Source organism: Ciona robusta, chromosome 12 (genome assembly GCF_009617815.1).
Source record: "Ciona robusta chromosome 12, ASM961781v2".
In the NCBI taxonomy this organism is placed as follows: Eukaryota; Metazoa; Chordata; class Ascidiacea; order Phlebobranchia; family Cionidae; genus Ciona; species Ciona robusta.
This window is the reverse complement of record NC_143246.1, coordinates 2,765,980-2,779,563: the sequence shown is the minus strand read 5'-3', so window position 1 is coordinate 2,779,563 and position 13,584 is coordinate 2,765,980. Positions and strand designations below refer to the sequence as shown.

The 13,584-nt window shown below is 35.7% G+C and overlaps 1 protein-coding gene and 1 long non-coding RNA gene across 3 annotated transcripts; one reads left to right on the top strand and one right to left on the bottom strand.

Moving 5' to 3' along the window:
* The first annotated feature begins 3,956 nt into the window (after positions 1–3,956).
* On the top strand, positions 3,957–6,487 carry LOC149726475 (uncharacterized). Its single transcript, XR_016386299.1, has 3 exons — positions 3,957–4,079; positions 5,920–5,993; positions 6,133–6,487. It is a non-coding gene; the product is annotated as an uncharacterized LOC149726475 (long non-coding RNA).
* A 3,204-nt stretch (positions 6,488–9,691) lies between these two features.
* Positions 9,692–10,467, bottom strand: LOC149726474 (uncharacterized). Of its 2 annotated transcripts, XM_089889402.1 has the most exons (4): positions 10,451–10,467; positions 10,274–10,379; positions 10,110–10,193; positions 9,692–10,044 (listed from the first exon to the last, which is right to left on the bottom strand). In XM_089889402.1, exons 2-4 carry the CDS (start codon positions 10,361–10,363, stop codon positions 9,844–9,846), a joined length of 375 nt encoding a protein of 124 aa, XP_089745528.1. In that variant the 5' UTR covers positions 10,364–10,379; positions 10,451–10,467; the 3' UTR covers positions 9,692–9,843. The 2 variants fall into 2 exon arrangements, with proteins under 2 accessions (XP_089745528.1, XP_089745527.1); XM_089889401.1 differs by lacking the exon at positions 10,451–10,467 and having other exon boundaries at positions 10,274–10,444.
* Positions 10,468–13,584: the final 3,117 nt, after the last annotated feature.

Here is a 13,584-nt window from a genome sequence, read left to right as displayed (position 1 = left end):
CCGGAAAACCCGTAGGCTGAATATGTAAAGTCATGTTGCTTGTCGCTTGGTATACGATGAGGCACCTGGTATACATCTGCAGTATTAGAGGAATCTTGCGCAAGAAAGGCCTCCGCTAGAAGGGTAGAAGATGACTGTCGGCGGCTTGAGGAAATAATAAGAGCATCAAGCATCAGCGCGAAAGAAACGACGGAATATAATATTGTTTGCGTGGTAATATCGTACGATCGCACAATAATTGCGTCCTAATATGAATAGTTGCAATGGTAAGACATATAGGCATGATGGGCCTTAATGATCTAATTAAAAGCATCATGGTCATTATAAAGAAGCGGTGCGTTGGCAAAGGGCGTTATTAGGGATACAAGATCGATATTTTAATAGCTGGCTGAAGTATCAAGTGGTGTTTTGTCATCTGTAGGTATGATATTAAAATATGATTTTATTTGTTCGATGATAACAACCCATTCGTTGTTAGCATGTCACACCGCAAAGTGTTTTGGTGTTCGTTTTACGACCGGACGAAACGGTTTTAAGTATGTGTAATCGGTGTGTTGAGGGATCATTGGAGACGTGTGGGTAGTGTACACGACTGTTTATCTATTTTTAAATTCGTCTTGCTCGAAATGCACCAATAAAGCGAGTTTTCTCGGCTTGTTGATGTTACAGTGCTGGTATTCACGAGGTGTCGCTCGTAAGCGGTTCTGCTTCGAGTTGTTTATTTTGCGTTTGGCGTTTGTCCAAACCAAAAAAAGAGCAAAAGATAATTCCTTATATCCGCGCAGAATAATGGGGAATATTGAATATTCCTATATAAACCTATATGAGTCCGGCGCCGTGGAAAAGTGGTTAGCGCGCCTGCCTCCAACCCGGTGGTAATGGATTCAAGGCTCGTCGCTGCTACCATTGTGGGCGTATGTGTTCTTGGGCAAGACACTTAAAGGCAATTGCTCCAACCCAGTGGTTACTATAATGGGTTGTCCAAATTATCCGCCATATACATAAAAAAAAAGAAAAAATCTCCCCCCCCAAAAAAACCCACAAAGTAACATTCATGGTAACTCGTAAGCTGGCACGAGGTGATAAACCCGTGTGATAACGACTGTCGTTTTCCGGCCACGCGAGGATAAAGCAAGTTACATTCATTCATTCATTCATTCATTCATTCATGACTTCGATATTATATATTAGGCCACAGTCATCAAATAAAAACATATACGTTATACTAATTGTATAGCACATGCATTACAGTCGCGAAAGTAAATTGTACCATCATTTAAATGTTTTTTTTTAAATACGTCTTGTTAGTAAACCAATATTCAACGTCTAATATACGTTTATTTTAGTTCTTTTTTCGACGTCTTTTTATGAAACCAATATTCAACGTCTCATATAGGTTTAATTTAGTCCCTTTTTTCGACGTCGTTTTATGAAACCAATATTCAACGTCTAACATACGATTAAATTGGTCCATTTTTCGACGTCGTTTTATGAAACCAATATTCAACGTCCAGAAGACGGGTTTAATTTAGTCCCTTTTTTCAACGTCGTTTTATAAAACCAATATTAAACGTCTAATAGACGTTTAATTTAGTCCATTTTTCGACGTCTTTTTATGAAACCAATATTCAACGTCTGATAGACGTTTAAGTTAGTCCTTTTTTCGACGTCGTTTAATGAAACCAATATTCAACGTCTGATATACGTTTAATTTAGTCCTTTTTTCGACGTCGTTTTATGAAACCAATATTCAACGTCTAATAGACGTTTAATTTAGTCCATTTTTCGACGTCGTTTTATGAAACCAATATTCAACGTCTGATATACGTTTAATTTAGTCCCTTTTTTCGACGTCGTTTTATAAAACCAATATTAAACGTCTAATAGACGTTCAATTTAGTCCCTTTTGCGACGTCATTATATGAAACCAATATTCGACGTCTAATAGACGTTTAAGTTAGTCCTTTTTTCGACGTCGTTTAATGAAACCAATATTCAACGTCTGATATACGTTTAATTTAGTCCTTTTTTCGACGTCGTTTTATGAAACCAATATTAAACGTCTAATAGACGTTTAATTTAGTCCTTTTTTCGACGTCGTTTTATGAAACCAATATTCAACGTCTAATAGACGTTTAATTTAGTCCATTTTTCGACGTCGTTTTATGAAACCAATATTAAACGTCTAATAGACGTTTAATTTAGTCCTTTTTTCGACGTCGTTTTATGAAACCAATATCTAACGTCTAATATACGTTTAATTTAGTCCTTTTTTTAACGTCTTTTTATGAAACCAATATTCAACGCCTAATATACGTTTAATTTAGTCCTTTTTTCGACGTCGTTTTATGAAACCAATATCCAACGTCTAATATACGTTTAATTTAGTCCTTTTTTCGACGTCTTTTTATGAAACCAATATCCAACGTCTAATATACGTTTAATTTAGTCCTTTTTTCGACGTCTTTTTATGAAACCAATATTCAACGTCTGATGTACGTTTAATTTAGTCCTTTTTTCGACGTCGTTTTATGAAACCAATATTCAACGTCTAATATACGTTTAATTTAGTCCTTTTTTCGACGTCGTTTTATGAAACCAATATTCAACGTCTAACATACGATTAAATTGGTCCATTTTTCGACGTCATTATATGAAACCAATATTCAACGTCTAATAGACGTTTAATTTAGTCCCTTTTTCGACGTCGTTTTATGAAACCAATATTCAACGTCTAATAGACGTTTAATTTAGTCCTTTTTTCGACGTCTTTTTATGAAACCAATATTCAACGTCTAATAGACGTTTAATTTAGTCCCTTTTTCGACGTCGTTTTATGAAACCAATATTCAACGTCTAATAGACGTTTAATTTAGTCCTTTGTTCGACGTCGTTTTATGAAACCAATATTTAACGTCTAATAGACGTTTAATTTAGTCCCTTTTCGACGTCTTTTTATGAAACCAATATTCAACGTCTAATAGACGTTTAATTTAGTCCCCTTTTCGACGTCGTTTTATGAAACCAATATTCAACGTCTAATAGACGTTTAATTTAGTCCTTTTTTCGTCGTCGTTTTATGAAACCAATATTCAACGTCTAATAGACGTTTAATTTAGGCCTTTTGTCGACGACGTTTTATTAAACCAAGATTTTACGTCCATTAATTGTTTAATTTTGCATGCAGTCCACCTGTGTACCCTTTTTATCCACAATTTAGACGGTGAAGGTACGTCGCTAAATTTCACGTAGAAGCAAGACATACAATCGACGTCATATAAACGTATTTTGGATGACCAAATCTGGCCATGACGTCCAAAAGACGTCGCGACTTCATTTCGACTAAAAACCGTACGTCGAAAAGACGTCGAGTGCCCGCTGGGGTAATTGTTTTATTGTAACTGAAGTCTGAAGGGAAACCATGTTAAAATATTGTTAACGTGGTGGCAATAGGCTTTTAATTTGTAAATGAGTCGCACTATTCGATTTCCATTTGGTGCACTTGTATCTGTAAGACTCACGCCAATGTTCGCAGGGCACCTAGTCCTGCCGAAAAATGATGCTCGATGGCGATACTAATACGGCATATGTGTCCTTGGGCAAGACACTTAACGGACATTGCTCCAACCCAGTGGTTACTAATGGGTTGTCCAAATTATAAGCTATATCAATAGCAAAAAATCATACACTAAATTGAAAAATGTGGTGACTCTTTCCAGGTGTTGGGGTAATAGGCCAAATCTAGCCTAAATCCCAGGTGCTTGTCAAGGACCCCCCCCCCAAAAAAAAACAGATAGAATGGGAACAAGCGTTGAATAGTTAGTTCGCGTGACTGAGGTGTTATTCTTGCACTTTGGCATGATTTTTAGTGCAAGGCATACAAATAAAAATAATGTGACAAACGTTTACACTAATATGAAAGAGTTTAAGCGGATTTTCCTTTTAGTTTAATTACATAACCAGCTTTGCTTAATAAACATTTATTATTATATTACTTATAAATTATTCACAATTTCAGAAACTGACCCGAAGACAATCGACTGGGTACAACATGTTCTGTGCGACATTAAAAGGAAAAGGTAATACTTAAGCTGATTCAAATCTTTTATATTTCCTAATAAATAACACTCATTAGCACTTGAAAATTAAAGGCAGTAATTGACTGGTTGATGCTTATTTATTCTCGCATGGCAGAGCAATGATATTTGTTATAACAGCGGTGTTTCATTTCATTTTCTTTGTTCTCGCTTATGGTATGAATGTGTTATGTGACTGTGCCGTTAATCACTTTTTAAAAAAATGTCTGGGTTACATATCTTGCCTAAAAGCATACGCAAAAGGTTGCTGTACGATTCCCATCCGTAGGATTCAAACCCAAATTTGCAGTGACTGGTGGTGCTTATCTCTTTCAGAAAGTAATGAAATCGTCACTGTTAATTTGCGTATAATCACTATTAAATATTGCTGTAGCTTCTGTTTCATAAATTAGTTTAGCATGTTTTATCTTGGAGTTTTTAGGAAGATTGAATAATTATCTCTATGCTTCTACAGTTAGATATAACAGTGCAACCTCTCATAAAGAAATGAATTTATCCGCTCATAAACATTAAGTTTAAAAATAGTTTAGTGGAGAAGTTAAACACAGCAATTCGATTTATCAAACAGATAAAATGTAAAAGCAATTGCACTATCATTTTCCGCATTGCAGTCAGGTACAACAAGCTAAAATTCTTCATCCTATGTTGCCTGTATAGTATTGTATACGCCCAACTTAACACCGACGATCCCATCGCTTTGTGGCAGCAATCAGTACTGCCAACCCCCCAGAAGGTTGGTAAGAAGTCTACACTCCAAATAGGAATCGTATGGTGTAAATCTTACAAATGGGAATCGTATGCTGTAAATCTTACAAATGGGAATCGAATGGTGTGAAACTTACAAATGGGAATCGTATGGTGTAAATCTTACAAATGGGAATCGAATGGTGTGAAACTTACAAATAGGAATCGTATGGTGTAAATCTTACAAATGGGAATTACCCACACTCAACACGCTCAATAGTATGATGCTAGCCCTTCAATTACTCTGCCACATAATAGTTACACATGGTGTCATCAACTACTCATACCTACCAAAATTAAATTTGTTTGCCTGTTATTTGTTTTATCAAATGTAAAAAATAGCTATATGGTAATTATAAATGTGTGGGGAGATTATTTTTAATTAACTGTTAAAAGTTCATATAAAATATTGTCATCTAGTGGGGAATATTCTTTTCCAATTGCATAATTTGTAGTCTATATACTTTAATATGAATAGTTTTACACAAGTATCATAGCCATAGGGTAATATTTATTAATTATTCTGTCTTATATAAGATATAAGAACATATGGAGCACTTTGGAATAATTTGTGCAAGCGAAAAAAACAAATGGAATGAGAAGACAAAAATTAGTACAGATGGCAGCAAAGAATTGACAGAAAGGCAAAGAAAACTTTAAGAGAAAAACATTTAAAAATAATCATGAATTCAGTAAGTGATGGTTCGGGTTGTTGACAAGTATGTAAGAGTAATTTGGAATTAACAATTATATATAACCAGAATTGTGGTTGTATTCATTTTTATGTTTAGTGCACTGCATTGGAACAGCTGGATGTGAAGATAGGGGGGTTAAGCTACCATCAAGGAAATATGCTTATTTTTGGTTCCTCTGATGGTGTAGCTTTTTTTTCTGATCAAGAAAAACAAATAGACTTTATTTTAGGCACGTCAGAAAACCATGAAAATAGTAAGTCAGATCAAGTGTTCAGCTACCCTTTCTGTTTATATTAAACAGTGTAAAACATGCACAAACTAGATAAAACTAAAACATGCATTTTCTAGTTACAATTTGTGAAACATTCATTCATTTGTTTTAGATTAAAAAAAAACACAAAACCAGAACTCGGCAAGCTAAGAAAAATGATCCAAGAACTGTTTAATGAGAAATATTGTAAGTATAAATTATTTGGTTTATTAGCATTAATTAAAAGTAGTAACATTAAGCGGTTTAATATGAAACAAATATTTGATTAACTTGTAATAACAGAAAATTGATAATAACTATTACTAAAATTTACATTTTTCTACAGATTGGGTAGTGCTACAATATTTTTTGCACAAGCCACTTCTCATAAATTATCTCCAAGTGCAAATGACTGAATTTCGAATATATTTACCATATATTATCCTTTTATTATATCAGTATCTTATGTTTGAATAACCCCTGAGGTATAAATTATTGAATTAAGAGTAAACCTTTCAAAGTTTGGCAATGAAAACATACAAAACTACAATGTTGGGGGGGACTCCAAATTGAAATATATTTACATTAGCAGTATTCTGCAACTTGTAGTTAACCTACCAAATTTAACCGACTGTGCTAGCCCCATCTTCCCCCACCCTACTATATGTATATTATAATTGAATTACACAGAGGGTATAAATTATTAAATTATAAACAAAAACTTATTCATCATCTGCTGGGTCCGCATCACTAAAACAATTTAACAGTTCCTCAATGTGTGGTCCTTCCTGATTATCATTGTTAACTTCCATGTCCTCAAGAGTGTGTTGATTTGAGTTATCCTCAATATATTGTTCAAAATCCTCGCTTAACTGCTGATGAACCAAATTTACCCGCATTTGCTGAGTCAGAATATAATGCCGAAGTTCTGGATTTTTCTCACACAAACTATTTAAAATGTTAATTTGTTGCATGTAAAATTTTAAAATTTCTGCCATATCCTTTTTTAAAAATTGTACTTCTTCATCAGCAAGTGTTCGCTTAACGGTAAACATGCTGTCCTCCACTAAAGCAGTTGGTGACGGTGATAAATCCGGGTTTAAAACAATTTCAACAGTCAATGTAGAAGGCAAATCATTGCTACACGGCAGCTCGGACAGTTCATTGAATTGCACTAAAAACTTTTTGATTAGTGCTGTTACTCGTTGGACATTTTGTAGAATGCGCTTAGCAATTGCTTGACCCACTAAAAAAGACATAGCTATGGATTAAAGATAGTTATAAACTTTATTCCAGAGACATATATCAATAATTTTCTATTTACTTGGATATTTTCCTATCAAAGTAAGGAGAAAGCGACGCTCAATTTTTTGCTTTTCCAACATATATCAATAATTTTCTATTTACTTGGATATTTTCCTATCAAAGTAAGGAGAAAGCGGCGCTCAATTTTTTGCTTTTCCAACTTTGAAAGCAAAGTTGATCTTTTTTTTCCTACGGCCTTTTTAAGATGAACCATTATGTCACCGTGAGTGAGGTCAAGTCCATGGGGAATATTACATTTCCTTTCAATCATATGAAGTTGTTTGTCTAATCTGCAAAAACAATAAAGAATAGAAAATAATTAAACATATTACAAACAATTAGTTTTTTACTATTTTTATACAAATAAATACCGTGCTATTGTTCCGGTTACATCTATGATAGCTTTGGTATCTGGGTGCACTGTAGCGACGATGCTTATTGCTCGTTGTATATATTGTAATGATTCAGTTTTGAACGCACGCGAAACACGAAAGAGAACGGAAGAAGAAGGCAAATAAAAAGGGGCGTTTCGCACACACACGCACGCACACAGGAATGAGCGCTACACACCTCCCCCCAGAAACGACTTAATTTTTTCGAGGCCGACCACGCTTTTTAAGGTTTGGAATTGGTAAGGGTTGCGATAGGTCAACATTGGCTGGTTTAAGTCTGTCGATGGACACAGTTTGTAATTTGCCACCAATGTCCAAAACAAAATATTTTTCGTGGCGTTGTTGAACCTTAAATGGGCCTTCATATGGAGGATTAAGAGGGGGTTTATAAGAATCTTTTCTTACAAAAACAAATGAACTGCGCAATAACATACGAGGAATAAAATGTTTACGGTAACAATGTTTTGTAGTAGGCATTGGCAACAGTTTAGCCAGTGCTTCGCGCAGTGTTCGAAGATAATCTGGTGGTGCGGGTTCTTGGTGTACGGTGGCGACGAAATCTCCCGGAACTTGCAGGGTCGTATACCAGTTCTGCGCTTGAGGTGTTTAAATCCTCTTTCGGCATGGTGCGAATTCCCAGCAGTACCCATGGCAGCTCATCGCGCCAATTTGTGTTTGAAAGGCGTGAGGTCAGTGCCGACTTGAGGTGTCTGTGGAAACGTTCGACCAGGCCATTGGCCTGGGGATGAAATGCCGTGGTGCACTCGTGCTTGATGCAAAGCATATTACAAACTTCTTTCCACATACTTGATGTGAATTGTGGCCCTCTGTCAGACGTCATGTTGTTTGGAACACCGAACCGGGAGATCCAATTATAAGCAAAAGCTCGTGCACAACTAACGGTTGTGGTTTGTATCGGTCTACGATAGTTTGCAGGTATTTATATCCCTTTGACTCTGGTAATGGCCCAACGATGTCGATGTGTATGTGGCTGAACCGCGCATCGGGCACAGCAATTTGTTCGAGCGGTGCTTGGACGTGGCGATGGATTTTGGATCTTTGGCATTGTATGTATTGTTGTGCCCAAAGACGAACTTCCTTTTTGATTCCATGCCATACGAATTTACTTGTTATGATTTTCTGACATTTGGTAGTCCTTTGTCCAAAACGTTCGTGGTAATAGCACAGTTTTGGTGCGTTCCGGGTTCTTGTTTTGAAATTCTGCAGTTCTTCATCGCGTTTCTTCACCTTCGAAATGTGATAATCGTGACTTTGCGAATTCCAGAGAACATCGACTTGTAGAGCGGTGGCTCGAGGGTCTTCAAAGTCTTCTTTTGCTACGACTAAGCGTATTTCTTCAGGGAGGGCTTGTAGGAAAATGTAGCGGAACATAAAGCAATTGGTATGTCCGCACATAAGAGACAACATCTCATCCATGAGCTCAGAAGGCTTTTTGTCTCCTAGCTCTTTTATGTTTAGTAGCTTTGCCGCTCGTTCATATTCAAAGAGACTAAACACATCCAGAAGTCGCTGTTTAATCTTCCCATATTTATTGTCCCTTGGTGGCTCTTCTAACAGATCGACCAACCTGCTTGCAGTTTTTTGATCAAGCGACGAGACGACGTAGAAGTATTTAGTTTCATCGCAAGTTATTTTTCTCAAGGCAAATTAAGCTTCTGTTTGTTGAAACCAGACTCGTGCTTGTTCTGTCCAAAAGGTAGGAAGTTTCAAGGTCACTGCGCTTTCTGTCATTTTTAACCAGCAAGATAAAACGTATCTTGCGTCGAGGTCACCAATATGTAGCGACGATGCTTATTGCTCATTGTATATATTGTAATGATTCAGTTTTGAACGCACGCGAAACACGAAAGAGAACGGAAAAAGAAGGCAAATAAAAAGGGGCGTTTCGCACACACGCACACAGAAATGAGCGCTACAGCACATCCTTTTCAAGAGCAATAAGTTTTAATCTATAAATAATGGCAGTGATTAAAATGAGCCAAAATAATAGTTACAGGTATACAAAATACACAATTTCTATACAAAAGTTTAAAAATAAAATGTAACCTACCGCTGACTTTCTAGTTGCCCTCCTTTGTTAACTTTGGTTCAACAACTAATTTTTTGAAATCATGTAGCATAGCTTCATGGAACATTTGAATTTTTCTGGGTGAATTAATACAATAAAGTTTAACAGTAGATTACAACCATCACAGTAGAATTCGATTATGAGGCGATGACTACATATACCTGGATAAGAGGACAGCAGAAGATCATATTCTGCATTAGCCTTTACTTTAGTTGCAACAGCTCTTTGGAACTTTTGCACCATTAAAACACCTATAAAAATTCTGATAAAATTAAGTCTTACATAAACGGTTACCAAATTTAGACTTAAGCTTAGCACCGTAGTGAATTAAACCATCAGTTAACAAGTCGGTTCTGTGTTCCGGCAACATTTCTTTGGTAACCTTGTTGAAATTCCTTAAAAATGACCATAATCGCTCTACCGTCTCTCCTGTTAATCTAAACCCTGCTTTTCTTCGTGGGTTATATTTTATCTAAAATAGGTAAATACCAAATGTCTACCAAAAGTAGTTGTTATCATTGCATTAAATATACATACTTGACAATCCATGTTATGCCCATAACCATGAAACACAGGTACAGCAAATGCCAGTTTCTGTAAAAGTTCTGTGTTGTTCTTGGCCTATTAAAATTCATTATTATGGCATTAGCAAAAAAAGGAAAATTAAAAAGGATAACAAAATATCTGGTTGTTGTACTTACCTTCAGATGGTCCTCTAAACGACAAGCAATGTCATAAAAAACCTTCACAGTTGCATTTGAGTTGTTTTGAATTAGACGTGTTAACAGCATAACAGGGTATCCCAGTCTGTATTTATATGTAAAGGGATATGTAAAAACACCATCAAATGTTAAATGATTCAAGTTCATGTTAAAAACCTTTCTCCATGCTTTAAATTCATATCTGGTTGTTGTACTTACCCTCAGATGGTCCTCTAAACGACAAGCAATGTCATAAAAAACCTTCACAGTTGCATTTGAGTTGTTTTGAATTAGACGTGTTAACAGCATAACAGGGTATCCCAGTCTGTATTTATATGTAAAGGGATATGTAAAAACACCATCAAATGTTAAATGATTCAAGTTCATGTTAAAAACCTTTCTCCATGCTTTAAATTCATGAACAATTTTGGGAACTCATGTCTGCAACATGCTCCAAATATACCCTTTTCATCCAGTTTTTGTTCTTAGATTTGACCGAACTTTATCTCCAGCTTGAAAATCACTGCAACTCTTAACAGATGGTATGATTGGATTTATTGTTTAATTACCTTCCTATTTCTATTATTCTAGTTACCTGGTCACGTTTAACTTTATCACAGTAACTCTCAATAAACTCCTCCACTTTAGAATCTTGAATGAAGAACATGGATGAATGGTGAGGTGCAATCTTTCTTGTACCAGCCGCTAATCGCCTTACAAGACCAAAATTGCCATCAAGGCAGAATGTATCACATCACATGTTGGATTCTATTAATTACAAAAAATAAATAAACAGTTTTTATAAAAAATAATCTTAATAGTTTACCCCATTACAGGCAGGACAGTTTGTCCCATTGTCATTATCTACTGCCCCAACCCCTACATTTAAAAAAAATTGACGCTACTGCATATACATACTTATACACAAATAATAGTTTGCTCTAGTTTGTTTGCTGCCACCACAATATGTTTATTCTGCCTAATTAAAAATGCAGGCTGCAGGCATCCTACAACGAGTGGATAGCAGAGTGATTGACAAAGTCGGAGAACTAATCGATGACCGTGTTTGCTCCATCATGGAAATACAACGTCATTTAAAAGTATTTGTGGTCAAAGAACTGTTCAAGAATGCAACACCTCCACTGCAAAGTAACAGAAGATTTTTCCCGACTAAAAAAGACATCGGCAATCACTATACGAAACGAAAGTTGTCAAAAATTGACCAAGCAAATGTACAATTGCTGGTTGATGAGTGGTCCTGTAAATCGCCTAAAGACAATATTGTTTACAGACCATATATTGCCAGTGGTTGTCCCAAGCCATTACATGAAGAAATTCACAATGATGACATTACTGCATTCGATTCAAAACAAACATTGTTGTTTATATACCAGACAGCATGGCAAAAAAGACTTTTGCTACGTTATGCCCAAGATATTTGTCTTCTGGATGCAACTTATAAGACATCAAAGTACGCACTGCCATTGTTATTCTTGTGCATAAAGATCTGTCAATTATCAAGTTGTTGCATGTTTTGTGACACAAAATGAGCGTCAATCTGACATCACAGAGGCCCTTGAAATGATAAAGATCTGGACGCCTGGCTGGAATCCAAAATTTTTCATGACAGACAAATGTGAAGCTGAAATAAATGCAGTGGAAGATACTTTTCAAGGTGGGATACTAGTTTATATTTATAAACCATTGTATGAAATTTATGTCTTGGAAAAAGTTATTTAATACTTTGACTTAAAACTAATGTTGGAAAAAGTTGTTTAATACTTTGACTTAAAACTAATGTTAATCAATGTTTGTTTTTTGAACCGAATAAGGTTAATAATGCTGAAAAAATTTTACACCAGATTGCAAAGTTCTTCTATGTGAGTTCCATCGAGAACAGGCGTGGGAAAGATGGGTCAAAAAAACAGATAATGGTGTTGGAGACAGAAAAAAGGCAGTTTTATCTGGCTTACGTGCAGTAGCGAAAGCAGAAAGTCAGAATGAGCTTAAAAGTGCAGTAGATTCACTTACAGAGAGTGAATTTTATACAGACAATCCAAAACTACAAAATGTACTTTAATAATGCCTGGTGGCCACAAAAAGAGGTCATTTATTTTTCTAGCTGTATTAAAACTTTGAATGTTTGATTAAGTACTATTTTATCTGTGGGCTAATAATCTAATATTTATTATTTCCTTACAATTTAAAAATATTTCAAACACACTCACAGAGATGGGTTTCACTTTACCGATTGGGGAAAATGCGTGTGCCAATTGGTACGAACAACGGGGTTGAGAGACAAAACAAAATGCTCAAGGAATGTCATTTAAAGTTTCAAGTTGACAAATCTTTATCTGGCTTGTTAAAAGTGCTTCATCATGACTTTTTTCCTCAGTCATTTGAGAAGTAAGTTATTACATTTATGTGTTAAATGCTAAACATACTTTGTTAAACAACAAGGCATGTTCGAAAACATCCTAGCTTCAAATACGTACAGATTGTACGAAGCTAAGACCCCATCATATCTGCACAATCGGCCAAGTGATGTTGTTCGTCATTGCATGAAGAGATTGGGCAGTGCTATGGGGATTTCTCCCATCGATGATATTAAACGAGTTGACACATCTTCATTTACTGTGCGGAGCAGTTGTGGTATACTAATGTATGATGTTTATTTGGGAAATGAGTCTGATTTTCCCAAGTGTACTTGCCCAGATTTTAAATATAATTTTCTCCCTTGCAAACACATGTTTGCTATATTCAGTAAGTATAATGATGTTTCATGGGCATCCTTACCAACATGGTATACAGACTCTGTATATATTACCCTTGATAGAGAGGTTATTACGACACTTGGTGTTTCAGAAACCGTCAAGGACCAAACTGATGTTTCAACCAAAACTACAACACCTGAATGCATTCAGTTATCACCGGTTAAACCAATAGAGGTTTCTGATGATACAAATCAACCAATATTGCCATTAGATAAGCCATCCAAACAAACCATTAATCAACTGGTTGAAATGGTTAACAGCATTAAAGATACTTTTTATGCTGTTACTTCACAACAGGCTTTATTGCAAGCAAAGGATGCACTACAGTCTGTACAACTAAACTTAAATACGTTTTGTAAACATGAAGAAGGGATCAGGGTGGTGAAACCTCCTCTTTCCTTAAAGTTGAAAAAAAGAAAGTTTCCGTTGTCTTTTGTGCGTGAGGCATCACCACACAAACACTCCAAACGAATATCAGAAGATAAAAAATTATTATCTATAACAAAGAAGAGAAAGTTGCTGTCATCGTTTGTGTGA

Excerpts from the sequence above, each read along its gene's own strand:
- LOC149726474 (XM_089889401.1), bottom strand. The coding sequence starts at position 10,441 with ATGAACTTGAATCATTTAACATTTGATGGTGTTTTTACATATCCCTTT. Across the intron at positions 10,194-10,273 it reads GTTTAGAGGACCATCTGAAG|GCCAAGAACAACACAGAACT; the intron begins GTAAGTACAACA and ends GAATTTTAATAG. Across the intron at positions 10,045-10,109 it reads GGCATAACATGGATTGTCAA|ATAAAATATAACCCACGAAG; the intron begins GTATGTATATTT and ends TACCTATTTTAG.